This window comes from Agelaius tricolor, unplaced genomic scaffold, assembly GCF_023055355.1.
Source record: "Agelaius tricolor isolate 1412-34295 unplaced genomic scaffold, bAgeTri1.0.p SCAF_2, whole genome shotgun sequence".
In the NCBI taxonomy this organism is placed as follows: domain Eukaryota; kingdom Metazoa; phylum Chordata; class Aves; order Passeriformes; family Icteridae; genus Agelaius; species Agelaius tricolor.
The window spans coordinates 13,025,407-13,049,058 of NW_027269262.1; the positions used below are offsets into that span (position 1 = coordinate 13,025,407).

Below are 23,652 nucleotides of genomic sequence, written 5' to 3' on the forward strand. Positions count from 1 at the left end.
TCACTGTTTTTGTTAGCATTTCAATTTTTTATTGGTCAAATGAATGATTAACGTAAAGAAAATTGTAGAGACAACTAAATCATTCCACAAGTAAGTAAAAATCTTGATTATGATCAGCTATCAGCATCAAATTGTAAGAATATGAGAGGTAGTGCCTTGTGGACTGGGCAACTTTAGATCTATCATGGAGTCCAGTGAGGTTAAGCAAACCTTCGGCAGTTGAAACACTTCCTAGGAGAGAAGATAATGTATTGCCCTGTCCAGCACAGCTGTGTAATGCAGCACAAACACAAAAGGATGTGTTTATCCACACATCCTTGTTTGACAATATTTGTCCCAAGAAAGAGGTCAGCTAAGGCTCAGTTGCCCTTTCCTCTGCCAGGCGTTTCATTGTGGAGCTGTCCCTAAACCAACAGACTCTTGGACATTTGGACCTTTACAAAAGGATATGAAGTCCAGGTCAACTCACAGACCAAAGCCTCTCATCCAATCACAACATCCCACGCAGAGCTCAAGACTTAGTTCTCATCCATGCTGCTGTTCTTTTGTCAGTGGGAAGGAGCATTTTGATTGTTTTGTGTTTGTCTTGCTCAGAGTGAATGCCAGTGATTGTTCAGTTCAGTACTATTGCAGACCTTGGTGCTGTAGCTAATCAGTGATGGTTTCTCTCTCACTTGTCCTGTAGGACCATGTTCTTCCCCCAGTCTTGGAGAAACTTCAGGTGTCTGGTCAGCTCCTTCAGACAGGAGCTCTTAGCCTACCTGCTGTCTTTCATTGGTAGCCCTGTGCCATCCTGAAGTGTTGGGCATCTTTGCTTGCAGTGCTGCCTTGGTCACTCACAGGCTGTGACAGGGCTGTGCATATCTCAGTGTTGGCGGAGTGAATTTCTACAGTGAAAGCATCTTCAGAAGGGCCCTGATGGATTTGGTCACAAGTTGCTCACCATTACTGCATCTGCTCAGCAGTGCACACAGCATCCAGGGTCTGCAACTGTACAGGTTCTGGACCAGCACACACAGCTGTCCCTTTATCAGCCACCACAGCACACATCGAGTCCTTTATTCATCCCTCAAGTCCATGGAATCAGCCAGCAGCCAGGGTGACACTGGGAATGGCCTTACTCACTGACTCCTAAGGAGGCAGCAGGGTAACGGGGGCCTTACAGCCAGCACACACACAGGGCAGGAAAGATGGCAGCTGACATTGGCACTGGCATTTGGCATTGGCTGTGCCATGTGGGAGCTTAGTTACTAGCATCCCTCCCCACAGAGAAGCCCATTTTTGGCAGCCTGTGGCTAACACTACCCATGTCACCATGCTTGCTACGTTACCTCCTATCATTCACAGTCTGCCCAGGACATCCTTTATCTCAGCACATACTCCCAGGAAAAATAGCATTTTCCTTTTGCACAAAATAGGATAAACTAATCTCTTGGTTTGTTTCAACACGGACATCCTTCCACAAAGCCTTCCTCTCCTCTGAGAAGCAGCCTACTGAGATTCTTGGCAATACTCCTGACATGACTCCTGCAGAAAAAGACTGCAGAAAAGGAGAAATGTCATTACACAAGGGTCCATGCCATCATATTGGCTTTGCAAAAAAGAACTGGGAGGCCTGGCAGAGACTGAGCTGACACTGTGAGACAGCAATGTGTCCTTGTGGCAAGTAAAGTCAACAGCACAAGGGAATGCCTTAGAAAAAGCACTGCCAGCAGGTAAAGGGAGGCTTTCCTGCCCCTCTACTAAGCACTGGTGGGACCACAGATGGAATGTTCTGTCTGGCTCTGGGCTTTCCATTCCAAAAGAGATGGGGATGTTCTGGGGAGCAGGACCAGAGAAGATGATTAAGTGCTTAAAGTATCTGTCATGAGAGGAGAGGCTCAGAGACATGGGACTTGTTTCCCTGGAGAGGAGAAAGTGCAGGGGGTTTTATCCATGTGCATAACCTTCTTGATGGGAGGGTAAAAAGAAGATGCAGCTATACTTTCTCCTGTGAACAGACAAGAGAGAAAGGACACGACCTGAAATAGCAGAAATTACATTTAAACATAAGAAAATACATTTTCATTTGGATAGGGAGGTAAATCCAGGTTGCCCAAAGAGGCTGTGGAGTCTCCATCCTTGGAAATATTCAAAACCTAGAAGGACATGATCCCAAGTAACCTGCTGTAGCTGACCCTGATGGAAAGGTGGAGCTTGGAATAAAGAATCAGCAGAGCTCACTTCCAGTCTCAGCTGTTCTCTGCTTCCATACTGTATCTAGAGGAGGATCTCAAGGGAGATGGAGAGAGCAGGATAATTGCACATTAATGTGCAAAGAAAGTACAGCAGTGTGGATGAGGCACCTTGAATGGGAGTGTACAGCACATTTCACAGACAGTTATTGTTTCCATGCTGCATGGAGAGAAATGTTGCCTCACAGTGGCAGATCCTTGGATGTCTCTCTGTGCTTTCTGGGCGGGTGCAATTTGTACCACTAGATGCAGAAAGCTTCAGATTTTGTCTTGTTACTTGCTAAGCCTTGTTTCTGGTACTGCACAGCAGTCTGTATGAGAAAAAGTCTCAGTTCTTCAGAAAACACATTTGGAAGGCTGTGACAAAAATGTCAGTCACGACAAGGACGTTTTCAAAGTTTATTTATTTTTGCCTTTTTTCATGAAAAACATTTGGAGCATTTTAATATTATTAAAAGCAAATATTAAGGCAAGTTACAGGTTTAGTACAGTATTTGCATTTTTTACTGCCTCCTGTCTTTTCTTTTTGGAAAGGAGAAGCTTTGTATTTGCCTCTGAGTCATGGCCCCTTTGCTTTTCTCCCATTCTTTCATTTTGACCATTATTTCTGTTCAGGAAACAACATTGGTCACTGAGGCATATCCTTGTACTTTGAGCACTTTCCAGTTTAATTATCATAGGAAGGAAAGTTTTCAAATGTAACCCTTTTGAAGTCTTCTTATTGTTTAAGTGTACAGACTTTTAAATTTAACAAACTGGATCAAGTGCTTCTGGCTACAAGAGATGCAGAAAGTTATTAAACTGCTTATGGCAAGCTTTGAGATGTTGAAATTTTGCATCTCTTGGAACAGTTTAGACCACTGCTTTAATTTTTAAAGAAAAATAATTAAAATGTACTTGGTGAAATAGCTGTCTTTACCACTGGAAAAAAAAACTGAGTCTATATCACAAACATCCTGATGATATTCAAATAACATGGATGTCAGACAGGTAGTACCACCTTCTTTCCTCTACAGATCTGCTTTTATCATGCCACACTGTATGTTAATGTGGAAATAGAATCATAGAATCATAGAATGTCCTGGGATGGAAGGATCAGGATCATGAAGTCCAACTTCTGGCCCTGCATACAACAGCCCCAAGAATCATAGCATGTACCCAAAATCATTGTCCAAACACTTCTTGAATTTTATCAGGCTGGTGCTATGACCACTTCCCTTGGGAGCCTGTTTCAGTGCCCAAACACCCTCTGGGTGAAAAGTCTTTTCCTAGTATCTAAGCTAAGCCTACCCTGACACAGACCTGATATTCTCTCAGGGCCTGTTACGAGTCACCAGAGAGGAGATGAGTTCCTGGTCCTCTGCTTCCCCACCTGAGGAAGCTGCAGACTGCAATGAGATCTCTCCCTCAATCTCTTCTTCTCCAGGCTGAACAAATCAAGATCTCAGCTGTTCCTTCTATTTCTTCCCCTCAAGGCTCTTTACCATCCTCATGGCCCTCCTTTGGATGCTCCCCAATAATTTATTGTCTTTTTTATACTGTGGTCCCCAAAACTGCCCCCAGCACTGGAGGGGAGGCTGCCCAAGCTCAGAGCAGAGCAGGACAATCCCCTCCCTTGCCTGCCTGGCCATGCTGTGCCTGATGTCCCCCAGGACAGGGCTGGCCCTCCTGGCTGCCAGGGCACTGCTGGCTCATGTTCAGCTTGCCACTGACCAGGACCCCCAGGGATCCCATTGACCAGGATCCCACAGGTCCCTTTCCTTATTGGCCAGTCTATATGTACATTCAGGGTTTCCCTGTCCTTTATTATTGGAATAGATGATATTAACAACAGAGTACCTCCTCTCAAAACTCTCAGTGGGGAAATGCTTTGCCTAAGAGTTGTCCATCTACTTATTCTTTCCTATGCCCTTTGAGTTTTATGATTTTTTTTTTTATGATTTCATAAACTCAAATGGCAGAGTTGCTGGAACAGTTTTTCCTTGAAATATTTATCCAACTAATAGCGCATCTTTAATAGCCATGGAAATTATATCAAAGAATACATAAGAACAAGTTAATATTTCCCTGGGCTATTTCTTGGTAATCTGTATTACGGAGAGGAATCAAACTATAGATGTGTACATTCATTTATTTCATAAATGGGAAGAAAACTTCATATCTACATAACTTTATTAATTCTAAAATCTGAAGGATTTTGTACTAAGTCCCATTTTGCTCACAACAGTTACCAATGTAATAATATTTTAAGGGTTAGCCACCCAGAAAATTAAGAAAATTCAGATAATTTCATGACCAGGATTTGTGACTTTCTTTTATTGTGTTAGGAAAGAAAAAATCAATTATGTGCATCAAAATCAGTAATATATGATTAGAATGAAAACAGGTCATAATATTGTGCCAATGGAACCATACATGGAGATGCTAGTGGACATATCAGAAAAAAAGAGAAAATTAGGATTCTCATGTATTTCATGAAAATGAGAGATGTAGTCTTGAACTACCATAGGAACAAAGAAGCCCAGCTACATTAATGGAATAATAATGTTCTTGAGTTTTGAGCAACTGAGAGCTTTCCAGGAACAAATTTTACTTAGCAAGTTTACTTGCTAAGCAAGATCAATAGAGACAGGAATTACTTTAAAAGCTGTGTTTTTTTCACAAAACTCCCATGAAGAAATCAGATTCTTTAACATCACTTACAGGATTTTTCACAAAAATAAAAATTTTCTCAAATTTGAAGTGACTTCCAATGTTTTAAACAAGAATTCAGATTACTCTTTTGCTTGGCAGTTGAGTCCTGGATCATGCAGATATCCATGTTTCAGGCTTTGAATCTATACTCTGTGACAAGACATAACTGCACCTAGACAAAATTAGATCTCCTTGAACATTCTGAAGTGGAAGGGAAACTCTCCATGACTCTGGAAAGCCTCTGGAAGAAATTCAGTATTACATGAGGTTACTCATGGTGAGAGGATAGCTCTGGTCATAGTTGATATGTGCGCCATTTCCCAGCAGATAAGTAAAAAAAAAAAAAATTTACATAGGCACCAATTAATACCCTGCATTGCAGAATCTTGTCCACAAGCATCTTCTCCAGACTGGGGATTTCAAAGCCAGTGTTTTGGGAACTGCATGGGTTTGTTAGCAGGACAGAAGGGAATGGCATGAGCATAGCCCATGGCTTTCCATGTAATGGAATACCAAAGACTTGGAGCCCTGTCTGCAATTCCTTCCTCAAGTGAAAATCACGTGAGAGCCTCTGTTCTCTGAGGGCTTATTCTTTACTTGACTCAATCCACACTAAACCAATCTGAGAAGGGAAAGGAGCAAACACATTGCTGTTTCCTCACCTGCAGGTGTGTCTTTGCTATGGAAGCTTCAGGAAAGGGCACACCTTAGAGTAGCCTTTCCACATGCAGAAAATATTCAAGAGATGAGATTATACTACAATACTAGAGTAAAGGGGGTCTGTTTCTTAGGGGTAGGAAAGCATTATTTCCAGCCCTTCTCTCTTTAGGGATAACAATATCTACCAAAGAAGAGGATCAGGTTGCTTGGATTGTGTTTGATCAAGAAAAGGAATGGGTGGTCAGCCCTGAACTCTTCAAACTCAGAGGAATATTGGATGTCTTCTGTGCTATCTGCTGAGCCAGAGTCCTCCTCAGTGCCCTCTTCAGTGATTTCCATGTATGCTTCATGGATGGCCTCAGATACCCTCAAGCTCTCTGCTGCAGAGATGCCAGAGAGGTTGGCTGAGGGGCTGAACAGGTCAGTCATACCCAAGGAAGTCAGGACAGATGTGAGGTTATATTTCTCCTCAATCTTCATGCGTGGGAGGTACACTTTTACTCTCTTCTTTTCCATCACCTTGGAACTGGTCCACTTGGCAAGTTTTTCAAAGCTGATTTTGTTCTCAAGCTGTAAAGAGAGGCAGGGAATGAAACACGTGGGATGCAAATCCAACTTCTTCCTACTATTCATTTCTGTCAAGGCTATCATAAAAGTAAAACCCCAACCAGAATGGTTCCTGAAGCTCGTCCTATTGGCATCTTTCTGCTATTTTATTAATTGCCTCTCCAGTACTGCCTGTGTCACTCTCCTTTTATTCAGATTTTTACCAACTTAACACATCCCCCTTTGTCCAAGTAATCTTGTGTCTCATGAGGCACAACCCAACAGTTTCACAGCCTAGAAAATTAGTCAGCTTGTGAAAGACTGCAAAAACAAGACCATGAAAATTTACCTACAATTGGTAGCACCTAACAAATGCAAACTCTACTACATCTGTAATAACTCTATTTTATAATTTAAAAATATTACTGAAATATGAGTCATTGTTCATATATTTTATACTGCATTGATTTTTCTCCTTTCTTGAGTACAGATGGGTAATTTTATAACATTCCTTATATATACATCTTCTGCAGGGCTGCAGCAACACTACACTGCTTTACCTTCATTTACCTTAGGACTCTCCTAAGAGGCTCTGCCTCAGCACCTGGCAGATTTTGTGCTCCCCTCCCAGCCCAGCACACAGCCATGGGGTGGGCAGCTGCAATGTCAGTGGGCAGCAAAAGGTCTGACAGCAGCCAAGCCCCACTAAAGTCACAGCCCTTCTGCTCGCCCTGCCAGGGCCATACCTGTGCCAGGCCAGAGATGTCATCAGGCAGCAGCACCAACAGGCTCAGCTCTCCACTGGTGTATGGAAGCTCCAGGACCTTGACTTTATCTTCAGCCACTCTTCCCACTCTGAAGGTGCTGTTCTGATACATCATTTGCACAGGTCTGCTCTCTTGCTGCAAAAACAAAAATGTGAGATGATGCAATGTGGGAGCAATCTTTTTCTTTGGTCAGACAAATGCACAAGGCCTTTGAAAGGACAGGACTCAATCTTCAACCATGCTGCCTTTGGAAAAGAGCTGTGTCTCCATTTTTGTCTCATCTGCTGGTTTGTTCTGTCAGACACAGCTGTCATAAATCTGACAGTGAGGCCCCAGGTAAATCACCCAGCCAATGACAACAAAACTGTAAATATAACAAATACACATCTGGCCAGAAAGTGTGTCTGTGCCCCCCACCTCAGTCACATTGAAGGGCACTTCCTCAGTGTGTTCTTCTTTAAATGGGGTCTTCCATTTCCCTTTGAAGTAAATGGCATTTACAAGGATCAGCACAGTCTGAGGATTAACAGAGCTTGGTTCAAGGAAATCCTGGATCTGTCCTTTAAGAAAAAAGTAGGGCACAGAGTAGTAAGTTTCATAGCAGTAGTTTTAGAAGTCAGTCAATATACTGCTCCTTCACTTGACTTTTCCGTCTCAAAAAGTCTGCACATTGAATTAAGTTTCATGAGGATGATTTAATAATACACTGAAAGACTGGCAACTGGCCAGACATTTCTGCAAGAAGACAGGTAGGTTCAAGAGTGTTATAGAGTCCCAGGAACATTTCTAACCAGCATTTGGGAAAAAATAAATATTTATATAGAAAATAAGGAAAGGGAGAGGGAAGAACCAACACAGATTTTCTCAGTATGTTTTTTTCTCACAATCCACTCTAAGTTTTTCCTCCCACATCAACACAATAAATGCACACAAGCTTCTGAATCATTTATTTCCCATCATAAGTTTAGTATGCATTACTTTCTCCCCTGGAAGCCCACTTACCTATCCAGCACATCCTTGTAAAAAATTTGCCAATATTCTAGAGAAGCTGGGAGAAACCTTGCATGAGTTAATCTCTCCAGATACAAAAAGAGTGCATATAAAATGTGCATATTAAGTGTGCATATCATGGCACCTCTGCCTTTGCCAGATGTATTTAAAACACACTGTCACTGCCACACAGATGAAATAGAGTCATCCCTTTCCACAGAAAATATCCACTAATGGGGACAGGAAGAGGAAATTTCTCCTCTAATGTTTAGTCCTTTCAGAAATTGCTAAAATACAGTTGTCAGAGAGAAGTATATTTCATAGTCTTGTCAGACTTACCATTTGTCTGATTTTTCACCCAGGAATTAATGCGCTGTCTGGCTTTATTTGATGCTGTTTTGAAGTTGACCATTTCTAGACCAGATCTGTACAGCTTCTTCACACATTTTAAGTAAATCTGTAAAGACACCAATTAATTGTAGCCAGTGAACTAGTAATTTTTTAGAAACAATATAAAAGTGAAATAAAATATGGGTAATAAGATTTTTATAGTGATATCATGGTTAAGGTGTTCTCATTGCTTACTTCCTGAAAGGATTTGCTAAAACTGGACCAGAAAAATTATTTTGTGGCAATGAAAATTTTATGACAATTTCAGATCTGACATCTTTACTATGTAACCAGTTAAGAGCATATATTAAAAATATTTAAGAATTTCTGGAAGAAAGTCTGATCCAAACCCCCTGGTTTTAGGTTCATTATAGAGTGTTTTGTCATCTTTAGGTTCACTTCCTTTTTTCAAAGCATTTTCCTTATTTTTAAAGATAAGAAGTCCCCTTCATTTAGAATATTTGTATCTTTTGCTTTGGAAATATGAAAGAAAGATTTTGACACTTTCAAAATTTGGTTTTGAGGTGAGTTTTCAAGTGAAGAAATATGCCAAAGTCAAATTATTTTCTGAGAAAAACTCCAACAACCAATCAAAATGAAATGCTTTGTGGGAGCAAGTGGAGAGCAAGGAGTTACATTACTAATAATTGTGTTTATTACTCCATTCATTTTTTTAGTAGGGCCATATTTTTGCCTCAAATTGTTTTCCATTTTAGACTGTTGCCAGGGCCATGGCAAAGGAAAAAAGCATGTAAATCCACACCAGTAGGGACTATTGGATAAACTGGTCACCTACTCTGGCCAGTCCTCCTGGATTAGAGAATTTTACAGGGTTTAGCAAGAGATCACTTACTGGTAGGATCTGACTTGTCTTTTCAGCATAGAGTCTGTTGGCAATGTGCAGTGAATAATTGGCTCCTGGTGCAGTGATATCAGAGAGAATTTCTTTAAACAGTAGGTGGATATTCACAGACTTGCCACACTGAGTTGTTGATAAGGAGACAGAAAAGTACATTTGTTAGGTTATTTTATGAGAAAGAGGATTATTTATAAGGTACAAATAACACGGGAAAGCACACAGTGTTTGAACATTTGCAAATGAGCATGTAATAGAATCTAAGAGTTCCATGGGAGGGATGTTTAGTATAAGCAGCTAATGATATATAATTCATTCACAGCCTATTATGCCACTCATTCTAGAGGTTAATTATTGAAATTGGTGACTTTTCATAGGTACAAATCCTCTAAATCCCAGGCACTCCTTGCATTTTCATGGCATTGTTTTGCAGAAGCTGCAGATGGAAGAAGAGAGCTAGATGGCAAGGGAGTTAGGAAGTGTTTTGTTATACAGTGAAAAAATGAATCACCTCTAGTTCCAGGAATGGTGACACAGGCTAAAAGCATGTAAGAAAACTGCACAATGATAAACAGTAGGTGGGACTGTATTTTTTGAGAATAATTGTGTTGAACAGCTCCTTTCTAAATGCTTACTGAGTCCCTAAATGCCCTAGCTTTAGATACTGCCTTTGGTTTAAAAAAAAAAAAAGGTCTCATCTTTTTTTAAGTTCCACCTTGTGTTATGGATCCCAAGTAAATGGGGATACACCAGGCTCTGTGGCTTTTGTCATCTTTACAGAGGGAGCAGATTAACATGGCCAGAAGCATAAGAAGCATACAGGTATCAAGCAAGGTACTGGGACCCCTCATGGTTCTCTTGGGATAGCAGTGGGAATTGGAGGCTGGAAAAGTCCCTGTAGCTTTGTAAGAGTGTGGTTACTTTCCATCCTTTGGGGATTCTGGGCTCTTTTCTGCTGTCCCGCTTTGGACTCTCAGCTGCAAGTCTGCCTACTGTACCCTGGCTTCGGTACTGAGACCCTTTCAAGGGCTGTAGGCCAGCAGTACTTGGAGGTGTGGAGTCCTTTTACACCAAAGTGTATCCTGGTGCCCAAAGCATCCTATCCTGTCCTGTCACTTGCAATATGTGCAGCCTGTCTTCTTTTTCTGGTGGTGTTTTGGGGTTTGTTTTTGTTCAGTTTGGGTGGTTTTTGTTTGTTTGTTTTCATTGGTGGTTGTTTGCTTGGCATTTATTTTGTTGCTGTTGTTCTTTGGGCTTTGGTCGTTTGCTGTATTTTTTTTTAACTTACATCTCTTAAATTAGGAGAATTAGCAAAGGTTTGGCAAGGTGTTGAAACTACTAAAAGCACAATCAGAACAGTCTATTCACAGGAAAAGGATGTGAAAGAGAAATCAATGTACCTTAGGTTTCTGTACCCTGGTCTGGGTACTTCCAAGTCCTGCAATTTTGTCAAAGTGAAGAACCTGCAATTGAAAGTAGAAATTAGGTATATGAAGTCCACTGTCAGTCACTGATATTTGTGCTAAGTAGGTTTTCACTAACTGAGTCTGATTAGCACAAGGATGAGCTGAGAAATTTCATGTGAGCTTTAAACCAGGCACTGAACTGAGAATTTGTGATTGTGATCTTCAGCTTAGATCCTGTCTTTTCCAGTTAATGGCATTGTCCATAAATCATCTACAGCCTTACAGCATTGTATTTATAACGATGAATCTTGTTTTCCAAATGTTTCATCTTTTGTGTTTCAAGTTGTCCTTTCCACCTGGAAGGAATCAGGTGTCTGAGATAGTATAAGCTGAAGCAAGAGACCTGCCTTAACCATCCTCCAAAACTGCTTTCTTAATGAAAACCAAAGGTTGTTCTTGCCCTTCATTGGGGAAATGCAATAACTGAAAAACTCCAGAGTTTGGAAAGCCATTTTTTTACTAGGCAGGTTTGGAAGGTATAAATCGATACTCTGCTGCCTCTTTGAATGGGATCAAAGAGAGTTTGTACCCATTTATGTAACTTACCTTCTCCATCTGATACTCAGTGTTATTTCTTGCTCCCAGATAGACCATGGCCAAGGCTGCAATCATGCTCAGGGGGCAATAAAAGATGTTGTCATTGGGTTGGTGAAGTTTCACCTCTTTGAATACATCAAAACAAAATTCTGCATTTGCTGCACTGATGGAGCCCATTGTGATATCAGTGTTTCCTAAAGCAAACAGAAACATCACTTTATGGTCACAAGATGTAGTGCTTGTTTTAAAGATCATTGCCAATAGCCCAGAAACTGCCAGTTCATTGCTGGTTTTGTGATGCTGAACCAGTGAATGATGTGAAGCCTACAAATTCTGTGATCATTAGAAATATTGTAACTCCCAATCCATTCACATACGAACACCTTTGTTTTCTTTCAACAAGATCCTCTCAGCAAGACAGTACCTTGTACTTGCCTTTTAGGAAATAGCAAATTTCATCCACCCTTCTATATGATAAATATAACATTGAATGAGTTTCCCTGTGGCCATTCAGAGGGCTCTGAATGGTGTTTGAGACAATGCAAACATAATATTTCATTTCTTCTGGGGCTGTTCTCGATCTTTAAATCAAATTTAATCACTCAATACACTTTTAGTGTACTTCTCACTGTTGCTTAGTACAACCAGCCATAAATTTGGAGATTGCTTTTCTGCAGTTTATAGCAATAATATGAGCTGTAAGACAGCTGCTTGTATGCTGACAAATAAATAAGGGTTCTCCTGTGGTCCTGTTTCAGACATTTAATCACTGCTGATGCCTTTTAGCACAGTCATGTATATATATATGTATCTACACATATATAAATATATATATAAAATATATGGGTTTTGTCAGGGAGTGAGATTGAGAACAGAGAAATACCTTTATTCTCAATTATTAGAATTATAAATGGATAGTTTTAATGTGACAACAGGTTTTAAATGAAAAAGAACTTTTTCTATTCAATGCTGTGGTGCACAAGCCACATATTTTGCACACAGAAAAGTATTTGACAGTCAAACAGTATAAGATATAATGAGAAGGCAAGGCAAAATTACTGTATATGCTCTCTTTTTACGTACCTGTCTTATACTTACCTTAAGGTTCTTAAACATATTTTTTTTTCATCCTAAAGAATACAAATTAGAAATTACATTTTCTTGGAGAAATACTTACCCCACAAAGTTCAAAGAAGCATGTAATAATCCAGCTTGCCCAGCTGAAGCTAAACTCCCTGAGCTCTTGGTGATATATAGAGCACAATTTTGAGACACTCCCACTGTTGCCTTCAAGGAGTCATCTTCAAACACTGCCTTTTGTCATGATTCATTGCACCTTGAAACATTGAGCAGGCCTAGGTAAAGCTGGTATTCTATCTGCAGCCAGTCAACTTTATTTATTAAATAAAACCTGATTTAAAACTGAATTATTTAAGCTTTTGCTGTAACCTGCTCTTCTCCTCAGAGGTGAGGCACTCTCAGTGTCAAAAGCACTCTAACACAGCACTCCCACCAGTCATGAAGGGAAAGGTGGATGCTGGGCTAACTGCTGAAGGTCTGGTAGACATGCACCAGCTCTCTACAACATCTGTGCAGTGGAACAGAGGGAAGTTCCTCCAGAACAGTGGCCATCTGGCATTGCCAAAATAATGTAATCCCAAGTAAAGCCAGCTGCTGGATGGTAATTCTATTGAGAGGGGTTTGAAATTGATTTTTTTTTTCCATGTTAGAACAAACTTAAAACTTTCTGTTTAGTTTTCAAGACTGAAAGGTTTTTGGTCTGACATATTGCAGAAATATATTCCTGGAGTGCAGACTGATGTGGTGTATGGCTTGTACTTGTTCAAAACACAGCCACATCAATTTCTCTGCCTAGGTGAGGCTACAGTATTTTACCTGAGGCCAAACTGTGAGGGTCTACAGCATAGGTGTGCAGGAAGAGGGGAGAAAGGCTATGAGGAGAAAGCACATTTTGCTAAAACCTCATTTTGATGAAAACATTTAGAGCAACAATGATGAGATGACTTAAGGGCCTGAAGATGGGCATGGAAGAGGAAAAGATTTGAGGAATGGTCAGGAATTACATATACCTGGGCTGTAAGCCTGACCCCAGAGTATTCAGATATTCAGAAATTTATTTAAACTAGCCAGTGGTATTTAAAGAATGACTAAGAGTCAGCTTTTAATTTTCATTCTGTGCAGGTCATGGCAACAAGGCCCATGGTGCTTGCACAGGCCATTCCCATAGATCTTCCATACCTTGTAACTATGGCAGGTGAATAAACTACAGGATCTGTCAGCAGGAACATTCATGGTCTGTCACACAACCATAATGCACAATATAAAATATAATTCAATTGTAACAAGCTATTACTCTTTATTAAATAATGGACTTGATGAGCAGTAAAGAAACAAATCTGGCATCTGCAAAGGCCGTAGGGGTGGATAATAGAAACCCAAATTTGTGTATGTTAAGTCACAGGGCATACAGCATTAAGTGCACCCTCTGTGAAAAGGAAAGGGAACTGCTTTATCCTTAACGGTGTTCTTTACCTTGCTGAAATGCAGGGATGTATGTGCAGAGCCTGATAATTGGAGTGGGTTTTAGTTTCCCCATTCAGAATGAGGATATTATAGCAGCAATGAGGATGGGAAAATCTGAAGATAAGAAGGAGCTTTCCTCTGATGCTGGCATAAACAAGGAGACGAAGGAGCTGGGAAAGCAGCTCTTTCCAATCTTTCTCTGTTCTTATTTTCACATGCAATTTCTTCTGGTTGCTCAGGAACTACTGAACAGTATTTGAGGGTAATGTTTGCTTGTGCTTTCGGATGGCCTGTCTTTCTGTATGACACATACTGTGTCCACTGTACTGTACCTGAGTGCCTTTCTGACTGAGACCATAAGGAACCAGGACTTCCTACTATAAAACCAGTTGAAGACACAATAAAATTATGCTATACATCGTACTAAGAAACCGTTTAAAGGAAAGCACGGTTTCAGAGAAAACTGAGGAGAACGGCAACCATCAGAGAGAATAAAGTTCAGTGGAAATGTGAATATGTAAGGAGTTACTCGGTAATCAGACTATGGGAAGCCACAGATCTTTCTATTGTGGGACAAACATGTGTTACCTTTCCATGGATCCTCATGCAAATACTAGTAGACATCTTTTGCTTGGCTTTTTGCCAGTCTACAATTTTGTAGGCTGTCATGTGTGCTGGTGTGGGTCAACACTTGGCATGGAGCATGTCCTCCCTGGGGAGGAGGCAGTGGAATGCCCTTCAGGGCTATGTCTGCTCCAGGCACCATTTGGAGTTTCCAGCTTTTCTCTGTTCTGCGACCTCTATTGCTTGGCATTGAACTTTTACAAACTACAGTTTCCCACAGGAGAAGCATTTGCTGCCAGAGTGGAGGGTTTACCTTCTATTTTTAAGTAAACATCCATGATTTTGTGGGAGCACTGCCCTCCACAGTAGGAGCTGCTGCCACTACACTAGTAGCAGGAGACTACTTTCCAGCTTCTGGTGTTTTTCACCACATTTTTTTTCATGTTTTGTAGATTAAAATGGCAATGAAGAAAAAAGATTGCATAAGGAGAAGAAAAGGGATTTTTAAATTATAATTTATACTGTATTTTGTTGCAGGTTCTGAATTATCTAGATATCCCTGAAGTAAGTTTTTGGTTTGGGGTTTTTTAATTACAATACAAAGTTACTTCTGATGTAGTAAACTGACATCCTTGTTTCAGCCACACCTTCTCCTTTGGTCACATACAAAATTCCTGTTGTAAGACTTGTGCTTTTTGGGATAATATGTTAAAGCACTTGCCTTTATCACTTTAATGCTTTTTCTTTTACATTTTATCTCAAAACATATAGGCCTGATTGTGCAAGCTAATATATTTTAATACTGTTCATTTCCCTTTTTTTCTTTTAACCTAAGTAATTTTAATTTGAGACAAACAAGATATACACAGAATTCCAATGGCAGTTATTGAAAAACATATATAGCTGTTTTTTGAATACTTTATTTATCAAAGAGCTAACAGCCTGTGTTTTGTGTTCTCTTACCAGCTAATTGGTATGAAAACTGTGTCTCTACAGGTAATTTTACTATTTCAGGCTGTATTTCATACTGCAGTTGCAGCCATATGAAGTATCTCCACACTATAATGGGTCTGCTTTATTCAGCATTTCAATTTGTGTTGAGTACTGTAATTTACTGTAATTTTTCCTGCATATCTCAGCATTTGGAAGAGCCCTTTGAATCATCAGTTCTACAATGGTACCAGTATGCTCCCAGTGTTTACCTTCTTCCCATCAGTGAGTAACAGGGGAAGGAGAAGTGAGTCATCAAAGGCTGGAATATTTTTCCCATAAAAGCAAGTATTCTTCATGTGTCTGTGGATTTTGGACATTACCTTCTGCCAGACTGGGCAGGCTACTCCCTTTGCCAGACCCTGTGCTATTGCTTCCCACCACCAACTCCACAACATCCAGGAGGTGGTTTAGGGAACTAGATCATAAGCAAGAAAATTAGCTTTACCAGAAATTTTCCTCTTGATTTGCTTCCCGGAGAACTGCTGACCCCCAAGTCAGGCAACTAATAGTGGTCATGTAAAAGAAGGAGAAGGTTCAGAGTTTATGTACCCTAATGTTGAATTGTCCTGTGCCTAAACTCAGCATCGGGAATATTTAAAAGTGGGAGTTAGACTTCAGTGTCATTTACATTTTTGGAAAGGATTACCATTATTTTTACTTACTATATTAGACTATTCCTCTGTTTACTTAATACTGCAGATTACAACATTTACTATTACATTTGCAGTGGGTTTATCATGATAAATAGTAGTAATAATAATAAATAATAAACACAGACTACCCATTTAAAAACCATCAATTTTTTTTTATGTTAATGATTTACAAAATAGCCGGAACAAGAAACTCATGCTACCTGAGGCCCAAACAGAGCTGGTTCTTAAAAGTGAGAAGGGCTGATCACTACTCAAAGTTTAATGTGGGAATAAATAAAGTGTCTCATTCCCAGCCATCACAGAGCAGGCCTTGTCAGAAAATTGTTCCATTATTCTGAAAGCCTGGTTTTGTTATGTGGGAGCTTATGAGGAAGTTGGAGAACTTGGTCACATATACAGGATTTTTCACCAAAAAATTAGTCTGCCCTTCTTGAAAGCAAGCAAAATTACACCAGAAAATCCTCTGTCTTCTCTGCTCTCTGAGAATAAACCCTGAGAGCTCCAATTTGAAACACTGCCCCCAGTCAGTATTTAATAGGAGGCTTCAGGGGAATATCGTGATGCTCCCCTATAAAGTGGTATTTTCCTTGAGACCTTAGGTAGGTAAGGCTAAAAGAGACCAAGTACCCGAGGTTATGCTTTTAATGCAGATCCCTATCCTCCTCTCTACTTCATGTGAGAGAAGGCATCACTTATCTTCAGGGCACTAAACTCATGTGTTTGTTGGATCCCTACTGCATTAGGAAAAGCTCGAAGTAAAATTTTCTTTGCAAATATCTCTAGAGGACTACAGCTTTTTGGCAAATACCTCATAGTGTATTTTAAGGTAGATGTCATTTTCATGAGGCCTCCTAAAAGTAAAATATGCCTAAGATTCATGGGGTTTAGGGTTTTATCTTTAATTTGAGTCTTCTCAGATAGTCTTTTTATTTACAGCAAACCAGACTTTAGGATAAAGTCTAGAAAAATGTCTTTTGTTTGTCTTTTATCCTTATTGCTTGCCAGTTGGGATATAAGTGGGGAGAATGATCTAATTTCCAATATAACCTCCACTTAAGGAGAGGAATATCTTCCAAAGAAGAGAATGGTGTTGGTTTGGTTGTGTCTGATGAAGAAGAGGAATGGACGGTCAGCTCTGAACTCAGAAGTTTCTGGGCAGCATAGAGGCATTGCAAGGAGCCCCATGGAACAACCTGCCTCAGTGCCCTCTTCATTGACTTCCACAATTGTCTTCTGGATGGCCTTGGACACAACCAAGCCACCTTTCATAGAGATTCCTGACAAATCAGCTTTTCCCCAGTCAAAAACATTCAGTACTCCCATCTCCTGGAGAGTGTTGTTGAGAACATAACTTTCCTCCATCTTGAACTGGGGCAGGTACACCTTCACTCTCAGTGGTTGCATTGTAGACGAGCTGGTCCATTCTGCCAGTTTTTCATAGGTGAGGGCGCATTCAAGCTGTAAGGTGGTATTGGGAGTAATGAGTGGCACCATAATCAATGCTAGGAAAGGAAGTTCAGTTTTTCCCACTTGTCTTCTGACCACACTGGAGCAATGCTAAAGCATTGCTCTCTAGATATGTCACTAGAGAGAAAATGAAGTGTTACCTGTTCTAGGCCAGTAAAGTCCTCACAGTCATCTTCAGGAAGAAGAATGAACATGCTCAGTTCATTATTGAAGTATTGGAGCTCTAGGACTTTTGTTTTCAGTTCCTCTATGATGGCCATGTTAAAATATCCTTCTTGAAACATCATCTGCACTTTCCTTCTCTCATTCTGGAACACATGAAACATATTAAATGGAAAATACAGAAAGTATCATCCTAGTTTTAATTGGTTTCAGCCCTGAGCTAAGAGTTCAGCTCAAAAGCATTATTTAAACTAGTCATGGCTTTAATATACTTGTAGCATTGATATGTTCCTCTCAACTGTAGTCCCAAGGAAGTTATCCATTTTAGAAGCATAAAAACTACATTTTCCTTTATGATGGTGCCAAATTACTTTACTCACAACTTCCTCATTACATCTTTTTTTTTCTGCTGTGTCAGATGAAGAAACTGATACATCTTCTGCAACTATAAATTAAATTCTTCATGAATAATGTATACATTCCCCTGAGATAATTTGTCTTTAATACTTTTTCCCTGAAAGCACACACTGTTCTGTTCATAAATAGTAGCAGAGAAGCAGAATCCTCTTTTTCAATCTCAAGAGCTGACTATTTTTGAAATAGCACCCTTAGTTGCAAAATCCCCAACAAAGTTAGTGCATGTGCTCAGTGGAACTGGTCCAACAAGGATCTCAGCTGCACAAGAACTTCTGATGTGAATTGGTTCAAACATTTACATATTTGGTTAGGAAAACAGAGATAAATACAGTCTTCTGTCGTTCTCACTTAAGGCCACTGTTTCGTCTAGGGATAACAGAGAGGAGAAAAGCCCCCATCTGTTATTACAGGAGACAGACATCTGACCTCCATCCACCAGCAGCTTCAGTTCCTGCCCATACTGTACCTTGTTCAGGTGGAAATATGCTTCCTTAGTGTCTTCTTTCTTAAATTCTACTGCCCATTTTCCTTTAAAATATATAGCATTGACCAGGACAAGTACAGTAGAGGGATCAATAAAACCAGCAGCAAAAAGGTCTTTGATTTTACCTTTAAAAATAATGAATTAAGACGAATTATTACTTTGATCCGGTAAGCTTTGACTATTCATAGTTATTTCTTTTAAATTGGCAAGTGGTATAATGCTGTCAGAGAAATGACAAATATTTATGTACAGCTTTGGAACCAAGGAACTCAAGGCAGTTTTGTTCCACTTACTACATTTATTTCCTATTGAAAAGAAAAAATTAATGCAGATGTTTAATATATAAAAATCTTGCTATCTTTGGAAAAAATTCATAGGTGGTTCAATTGCAAACCAAAAAATCTGCACATTTTTTCTTTACCTTTTGTTTCATTTTCAACCCAGAAGTTAATTTTGTCTCTGACTTCTTCTTCGGTGTATTTAAAATTTACTGGTTCCAGTTCTGCTCGATAGAATTTCTTTGTGGAATCCAAGTATTGCTGGAAAGTATAAATTGCAGAAGTTTATTGCAATGGGATCATTTTTATAAGATAGATAATTTCATGGCTTCAGGATAGTTCCATGTAGTAGATCAGCAAGAAAGAAATTGGTAAAAAAGGCATATGTCCCTTTGTGCTTCATGATGGAAAACATTCTGCTGAGCTCCCCGCACCTAGGAACTGTTACAAGGGAGACCACAGTCCCTTACCTGAAAGAATGGGTAAGTAATTTCTCCAAAGAGCCTGTTGGCAATGGTGAGACAACAGCCTGGTCCAGGTTCACTGACTTCAGCCAACAGGGCCTGGAACTGGGAATGGACTCCTTCATCTTCTTCACACTTAAACAGGAAAACAGATGTTTTATGGTAAGCTTGAGCTCTCCTATGCAAAGTTGGACCTGAGGGTGAATTGCAGCCTCTCTTTGCATGAGAAACCCTACTCCACCCAGCTGACTCAGGCACTGGAATAAATGCACCAGGACACCACCTCCTATTCCCCCTGTGCCACACATACAGAATGACAAAACAAGTCCCCTTCTTGCTCCTCACCTCCAAACCACGCTGTACCCTACACTGATGTCTTTGTGCACACTAAGCAAAAGGCTGCTGGCTTAGAGACTGGGAGAAGCAAGCTCCAAGGTGCCTTTGGCATGCTCTCTAGGCAAACCTTTGCAGGTGGCAATTGAAGCATTTATCACATTTTAGATTGGCACTGCTGTTTTGGTTAGAAACCCATAATGAGAAGGCTCAGCTGTTGAAATGTGTGATCTCACAAGGCCCCTTAAATAACTAATAAAGAAACAGTAATAAGCAGGTCAGCAAATCTAGATGGAGAGGCTGATCAGCCCTGCTGTGCATTCTGATTAAGTGATTGTCTTCAAGGGAAAAGGCTGACAAACTGGCTCCAGTTGGTTCAGCTCAGAGCTGCAATTGTGTCTTACCTGCTCAGAAGGGTATCTGTTTTCCTGTCTCGTACTGCTCAAAACTTCTCTGAAATGAAAGACCTGCAATGTAAATGTTGGGTGAATGCAGGTGAGTGAAGGTACTTCAAAGCTAAAGCAGTGTTGCAAGCCTATCTCAAAACACAGCCAGACTCAGGCCCTGCGTAAAGGCCTCTTTGCTCTTTGTCATAAAATCCTTGCAAGTGAATAAATAGTTTTAGGAGATGGTGAGTGCATGAAATCTTTGAAATCTTTCTATGTGAGCAAGGAGGCTTTGGGTGTCCAGAGAAGGCAAAAAACCACATTAAAGGTAGGGAACTCTTCTGAGCTCTGAGAGTGCAGGGATACCTCCAAAATGCTTTCTTTAGCACTGATGTATTCATTGAACAGTCAATTCAATAATAATGTGTAGTATAAAGAAGTTTGGTATTAGGAACTGCATAATGTATTTTTAAAAGGGCTTTCTGTGTGCATCAGCTCTTTGGATGTGGATGTTTAGGAACTCTATCAGATGGTACAATCAGCCTCTGCCAGAACAAAGCCCTACCTTCTCAATCTGCTCAAGTGTGCTGCCCCTGGCTCCGAGGACAACCATTCCAAAGGCAGCTGACAGACTTATTGGGGAGAAAAAGATGTTTTCATTTCTTTTTCTTTTGTTCAGCTCTCTGAAAAAGTCAAGACAGAACTTGGCATTGGCTGCACTGAGAGAGCACATTGTGGCACTGTGATCACCTGAAACAAGGGTAAAAACAACTTAGGTTTCTCATCTTTACACCTGCTATGTTTAAATGCCCTGGTAAGGTTTTTTGCAATAGCTTGGCTGAATTATTCAGTACTTTATGGAAATCCCCTGTTCATTACATTTGAGATTTCACAGTGAATCTGAAAACCAGCACCCTTAATAGCAGAAGAAACACATTTACAGAAATAGTATTCTGAGTTGAGCTGCTTCTCCAGCTCAAGCAATAGCTATGGCTTTGCCACTTAGCCCTAACTTTGTCCTAACCAAATTTCCAGCTCAATTTATATCCTAATCTTTGTGCCTTCAGTCCTCTAGGCATAGTACTTATTAATTACACCCTTGATCATATCTGACTCTTTGTTTCTCTCTAAAAACTTTATGTGTATTACTCAGCTGTGCCTCATATACATGTCCTTCTAAGGCTGGTTGCTCAACAAATGTTTGACAGAAGACACAGGCTCACGTAGTAAGATTTTGAGCAGAAACACATTGTGCATAAGTAGAAAATTCTAGACATGTTTTTTTAGCTGAAGCTTAAACTCTTTTTCCTGTGGCTTGAACTCTTTTTCCCAGATACCCTTCAGTTACAATCACAATTATTACAAGCAGATCATCTTGAATGTTCTGCAAAACTCTTCATATCTTAGACCTAGAACAGAGTTTCTTTCTCATTAAAGACTTAAAGATTAAAGATGTAGTGCCTGCATCCATGAAGTGTTGTAGAAACATCTGATCATAAGTTCAGTCTTTTAGAAGTTCCACTATTCTAAGTCACATTTTATTGGATTCTTACTGAGTCTGAATAATTTCCTCCACACATGTAGTAAGCATATTTCCCCTATTACACAAGAAGAATTAAATTATCCATATAAACATTTGAAAGATAGAGCACTATAGAAAGACTATGCTCCTATAAGGGTCATGCAGAAGAAGTGGCAAATGATTTTAATCTTCTTTAGAAGCACACTTGGAAAGCAGAAGTTTAGAAGTACCACTGTACAAGTTAAGCACAGATTCATTACACAGCCCATACATTTTAATGTAATCCAAAACATTGTCACTTCCCCAAAATATGTCACACGCCATATATATGTGCAAAGGAGGTATATTACTAATGCACATATTGATCCTTAGATCCTAGTTCTGTCATTTAGTATTAAAGATCATTGAGATATTTACCTTCTTCTCGGTACTGATGATGTCAACTGGACACTCGAGCTTCTTGACAGAGCTTCTGGAGCAATGGGATATAAAACCATTGCCACTCCCAGTGGCAGCATAAATTTCACTCATGATGAATCACATTCCTGTCTGTTGCAACCAGTTAGTATTATTAGGGGATCTGTTGTGGAATCTTGAATTTTTCTATATCCCTAGGAGTTCAGAAAGAAGTCACAGTTTTAAATGCATACTAAGATGTAAAAAAATAAATCTAAGTAGTAATAAAAAAAGAAAGCAAACTCCTAAAAACAAAGGCAATTTCAAAGTGGCTTTTCACCTGTAAAAAAAAAAATTCTAAGAATTTTGTCGTGTTTTGATGTCAGAAGTGGCACCAATGAATGCAACACAGGTTTTGTAGCAGAAACAATTATACTGCTATAACCAGCCCACTGATTTAGTCCTGGTCTAAACTATATCTTAAGTTTAGCCCAGAACTTCCCATTACTCCTCATTTTTGTCAGCGTCTCTGAGGACACCTACCTGATCATTGTCTTACATTGCTTCAGCAAGGCATAGGCAGCAGGGACAGAGCAACCTGCTAATAAGAAGTAGTATATTTCTGGTGTTATTTTCCTGAGAAATTAACTTTCTTCCCATTCAGGCTGATATGATGTGTGGGTGGGCAAATATTCGTATGAGTACTAACAACATTGTTTTGTAACAAGTACTTAGTTATCACTACTAAGATGTATTTACACATCAATCCAACCAGATACTGGTTCTCTGGTATTTAGGAAACTCTGAAGGCAGTTTCCTATCAGTCATAAAGTACTCATGGGGTTTAATTCCCTTTATGTTTGAATTTTCCCATAGCTATTTCTTGGGAGGAAATAGAAATTAAAAACACACTGTTCATTCAAGCCCTGAGAACAAGAGAGTCAGACCTGCACACATTTTGCCTGAAGCAATGAAAGCCATGCAGTCTGGTTTAACTTGCTTAACACTGGGACAAGAAAATTTCCCAAAGAAGCATCTGGCTTGCTTTCCTGGTTTCTGGCTTCTCTCCACACAGTCACCTAAAAACCCACCTGCTGAGCCTGTTCCTCAGTGCTGAGCCCTGTTTGACCATCCAGGAGCCACTCCAGCAGTTACATCTGCACCAGCCAAGCTGGGATCAAGGCCACTTCACAACTGCATCCCCCACAGTCACACCAGATTTCCTTACCATCACAGAGCCTCAGACATCTCAATCCTTGAAATAATTTCATTATGGTGCAATAACAAAATATCAGCTTGAGCTGGTGCCTCCAAGGAGGCACCCCAAAGAAAGGACACCTTGGATAAAAGGACACCTTTTATACGCTCACAACTTAAGTGTGGGAAAGTCCAAGGTCCTTGGCTCCTGCTGCATCTCTGAGTGTCCAGTTCCGTGGCCAGGCCACAGATCCCAGGGCCCTTTGTTCTGCACTGGGTGGGCATTTCACAGCCCCTTGCCTGGGGCTCCCACCCAGAGCCCAGCCTGCAGCTGCACCCCGAGCTACCTGCACTGAATGGATTCCCCACCACTCAGCATTGCCATTGACAGGGAGCTGCAGAGCAGAACTGGGCAGATGCTGTTCCCTTCTTGTGGTCATGGACTGTTCTCTGCAGTCTTATTTTGGGCACTAGGCACAGGAAAGAGGAAAAATGTTGTGGAATATGAGGGGAAAGTATACAGGTAGGAGCTACAAGATGCAACTATTCTAAGTCAGTGTAGCATCCAGGTGTCTCCCAGAACAGAAATAAGAGGGTTTTTGAACAGCAAGACACAACCAAGAATTTGTCTTTCAGGAACACTGGGAATTTT

The 23,652-nt window shown here is 40.2% G+C and overlaps 2 protein-coding genes across 2 annotated transcripts; both read right to left on the minus strand.

Annotated features, from left to right (window-relative positions):
- Positions 1-5,714: 5,714 nt before the first annotated feature.
- Positions 5,715-11,317, minus strand: LOC139602978 (ovalbumin-like). The gene is made up of 7 exons (XM_071453301.1): positions 11,150-11,317; positions 10,553-10,600; positions 9,135-9,263; positions 8,231-8,348; positions 7,319-7,461; positions 6,881-7,036; positions 5,715-6,158 (listed from the first exon to the last, which is right to left on the minus strand). Exons 1-7 carry the CDS (start codon positions 11,315-11,317, stop codon positions 5,754-5,756), a joined length of 1,167 nt encoding a protein of 388 aa, XP_071309402.1. The 3' UTR covers positions 5,715-5,753.
- A 5,630-nt stretch (positions 11,318-16,947) lies between these two features.
- On the minus strand, positions 16,948-20,618 carry LOC139602973 (leukocyte elastase inhibitor A-like). Its single transcript, XM_071453287.1, has 7 exons — positions 20,451-20,618; positions 19,904-19,966; positions 19,173-19,301; positions 18,846-18,963; positions 18,407-18,549; positions 17,502-17,669; positions 16,948-17,352 (listed from the first exon to the last, which is right to left on the minus strand). The coding sequence occupies exons 1-7, from the start codon at positions 20,616-20,618 to the stop codon at positions 16,948-16,950; spliced, it is 1,194 nt and encodes a 397-aa protein (XP_071309388.1).
- Between the last annotated feature and the right edge of the window lie 3,034 nt (positions 20,619-23,652).